At 39.8% G+C, this 2,369-nt stretch overlaps 1 protein-coding gene and 1 non-coding gene across 2 annotated transcripts in view; both read left to right on the top strand.

The window, feature by feature from the left end:
- Positions 1-25: 25 nt before the first annotated feature.
- LOC100175396 (neuroblastoma-amplified sequence-like) overlaps positions 26-2,369 on the top strand; it is a 5,350-nt gene continuing 3,006 nt past the window's right edge. The window contains exons 1-10 of the mRNA XM_002121862.3: positions 26-135; positions 194-398; positions 448-605; positions 655-773; positions 844-970; positions 1,025-1,144; positions 1,205-1,357; positions 1,416-1,466; positions 1,518-1,688; positions 1,738-1,832. Coding sequence (XP_002121898.3) covers positions 88-135; positions 194-398; positions 448-605; positions 655-773; positions 844-970; positions 1,025-1,144; positions 1,205-1,357; positions 1,416-1,466; positions 1,518-1,688; positions 1,738-1,832 — 1,247 coding nt within the window. The 5' untranslated portion in view covers positions 26-87. The remainder of the gene's footprint in view (positions 136-193; positions 399-447; positions 606-654; positions 774-843; positions 971-1,024; positions 1,145-1,204; positions 1,358-1,415; positions 1,467-1,517; positions 1,689-1,737; positions 1,833-2,369) is intronic.
- On the top strand, positions 1,145-1,195 carry mir4151 (microRNA 4151). The gene has a single exon (NR_034547.1). It is a non-coding gene; the product is annotated as a microRNA 4151 (primary transcript).

The following is a 2,369-nucleotide window of genomic DNA, read 5'->3' as shown; positions in this document are numbered from 1 at the left end:
TGGGTTGGGCCACGTTTTTTTTTCAACACTCTTACTCAATAATGTTAACATTGTTGATAAACACCATCAACGTTGGCAGGTTGTTTCATGAATCAACGGGCATGCGATACTTATAAAGGGAAACTACCATATAAGGTAAGGTTGCTACAAAATGGGGATTTCAACAAAATATTGGTTTATAATTAATCCCCAGGATTCAACGGCTTTGGTCGTTTCTGCTTCCAATGAATATTTAGATTCGATCTCCATCGACAACAAAGAGAATAAAATGTTGGGATTATCCAAATTATGTTTGGGTTTAATAGAAGAACAAACATCGATTGTGAGCTGTCAATCAAACTTTATTGAAGCCATAGAGGTTTTACAAAACCTTGGGGTGGAGATCGTTCCAATTAAAAGTAAGATTTCTTTTTGTTTGTTGTAGATGTTTCAACCTTGTTTCTACAGTTCGACTTTGTAAAGATAAAATCGAAATAATCAAACAAGCGTTGGAAAAGCAAAGCTCGTATGAAAATTTGATTTCTATTTTACGACTCGGTGAATTGCTTGATGATAAATATTTAAACGAACGAACGAAGCTCCTCGTGATTGAACAAGCGTTGAAGGTAAAGATGACCTTTGGTATTATGTATCATAATATACCCATTGTCACAGAACAATGACCACATTCTTGCGAAACAATTGACGTTAAACTTAATGGAGGAAAATTTCGCTTCCGTCTCAACAATTTGTTCCCAACTTGGAGTTTCAGAAAATCTGGATCCAGAATTTCGGTAAGAAATAAATTGATTGTTACATCATAGTTACCATTGTTACATCATAGTTACCATTGTTACATCATAGTTACCATTGTCTTGCGTTTGCTGCCTCCCATTGTCCAAGCAACCACCTCTATGACATCATAGTCGCCACCAGAAGTTTGTTATCTGAACATTTCCATCACATTTTGCAGCCGGTGCCAAGTTTTGAGGTTTTATGACATTTCTATTATTTCATGGACATCATATTAACACATGTTGCACAGGTTACCGGGATCGTTCATGGAAATAAATCTTTCGTTGAAACTTTCCCGGGGCAAAATGAAACGGGGCAATATGAACCGGAGTTTTACCAAAGTATTGTTGATGGGGAAGTCCCTCGTAAGGTGATAATATGATGTCATAATGTTCTACATTGTGATGTCATATTATATATTATCCTACAGATAGTGGATCATTGTACAGGTTACGATTGCAATCCATATATTAACAACATAATGCATCGTCTTATACATCAACCTAAAACCATCAACATAGACATCTTACTACAAACTGATTTCAAACTTGGATTGTTTTGCATTCTATCACAAGAATATGATGTAAGTTTCCCCACAAACTAAAGGTTAATATTCACATAACGAATTTATATATCCTTAGCTACCCACCAGTATCGACCACCAGATTGCTTTCTACATACAATGCTTACAGGTAAGTGTATCCACAAGATAAATATCACCCAACCCACGTACCCACATACAGGCCACTTCCTCAATGTTTGATGTTTTGAACGAACCCTTGCAAATATATCGCGTTTCTCCACAAACTTTGACCAAATATGGTCGGGACATGATTCAAGCTAATTTGGAGGGAAATACCCGGGATGGAGAAGATCTTCGTCGCGTTTATGATGCGTACATCCAACATAATAAGGTGTCTGTGATGTCATAATGGTACAACATAATAATTTTTGTCATCTTAGGTTTTAAAGATTTCATCGGCCAGCGTTGGTTTGGATAAAAATCGTTTCTTGACAGATGAGGAATATAAAAAATGCAGCGTTTATGGATTGGCCATGTAAGTGTGTACGGTTTGGCCATGTAAGTGTGTACGGTTTGGCCGCGTAAGTGTGTACGGTTTGGCCATGTAAGTGTGTACGGTTTGGCCACGTAAGTGTGTACGGTTTGGCCACGCAAGTGTGTTTGGTTTGGCCATGTAAGTGTGTTCGGTTTGGCCACGTAAGTGTGTATGGTTTGGCCATGTAAGTGTGTACGGTTTGGCCACGTAAGTGTGTATGGTTTGGCCATGTAAGTGTGTATGGCCATGTAAGTGTGTTCGGCCACGGCCACGTAAGTGTGTTCGGCCACGGCCACGTAAGTGTGTTCGGTTTGGCCGCGTAAGTGTGTTCGGTTTGGCCACGTAAGTGTGTTCGGCCACGGCCACGTAAGTGTGTACGGTTTGGCCGCGTAAGTGTGTTCGGTTTGGCCATGTAAGTGTGTACGGTTTGGCCATGTAAGTGTGTTCGGTTTGGCCACGTAAGTGTGTATGGTTTGGACATGTAAGTGTGTACGGTTTGGCCGTGTAAGTGTGTTCGGTTTGGCCATGTAAGTGTGT

This window comes from Ciona intestinalis, unplaced genomic scaffold (assembly GCF_000224145.3).
Source record: "Ciona intestinalis unplaced genomic scaffold, KH HT000623.1, whole genome shotgun sequence".
Classification (NCBI taxonomy): domain Eukaryota; kingdom Metazoa; phylum Chordata; class Ascidiacea; order Phlebobranchia; family Cionidae; genus Ciona; species Ciona intestinalis.
The sequence above is the reverse complement of the archived record's forward strand: the minus strand, read 5'-3'. Positions and strand labels throughout refer to the sequence as shown.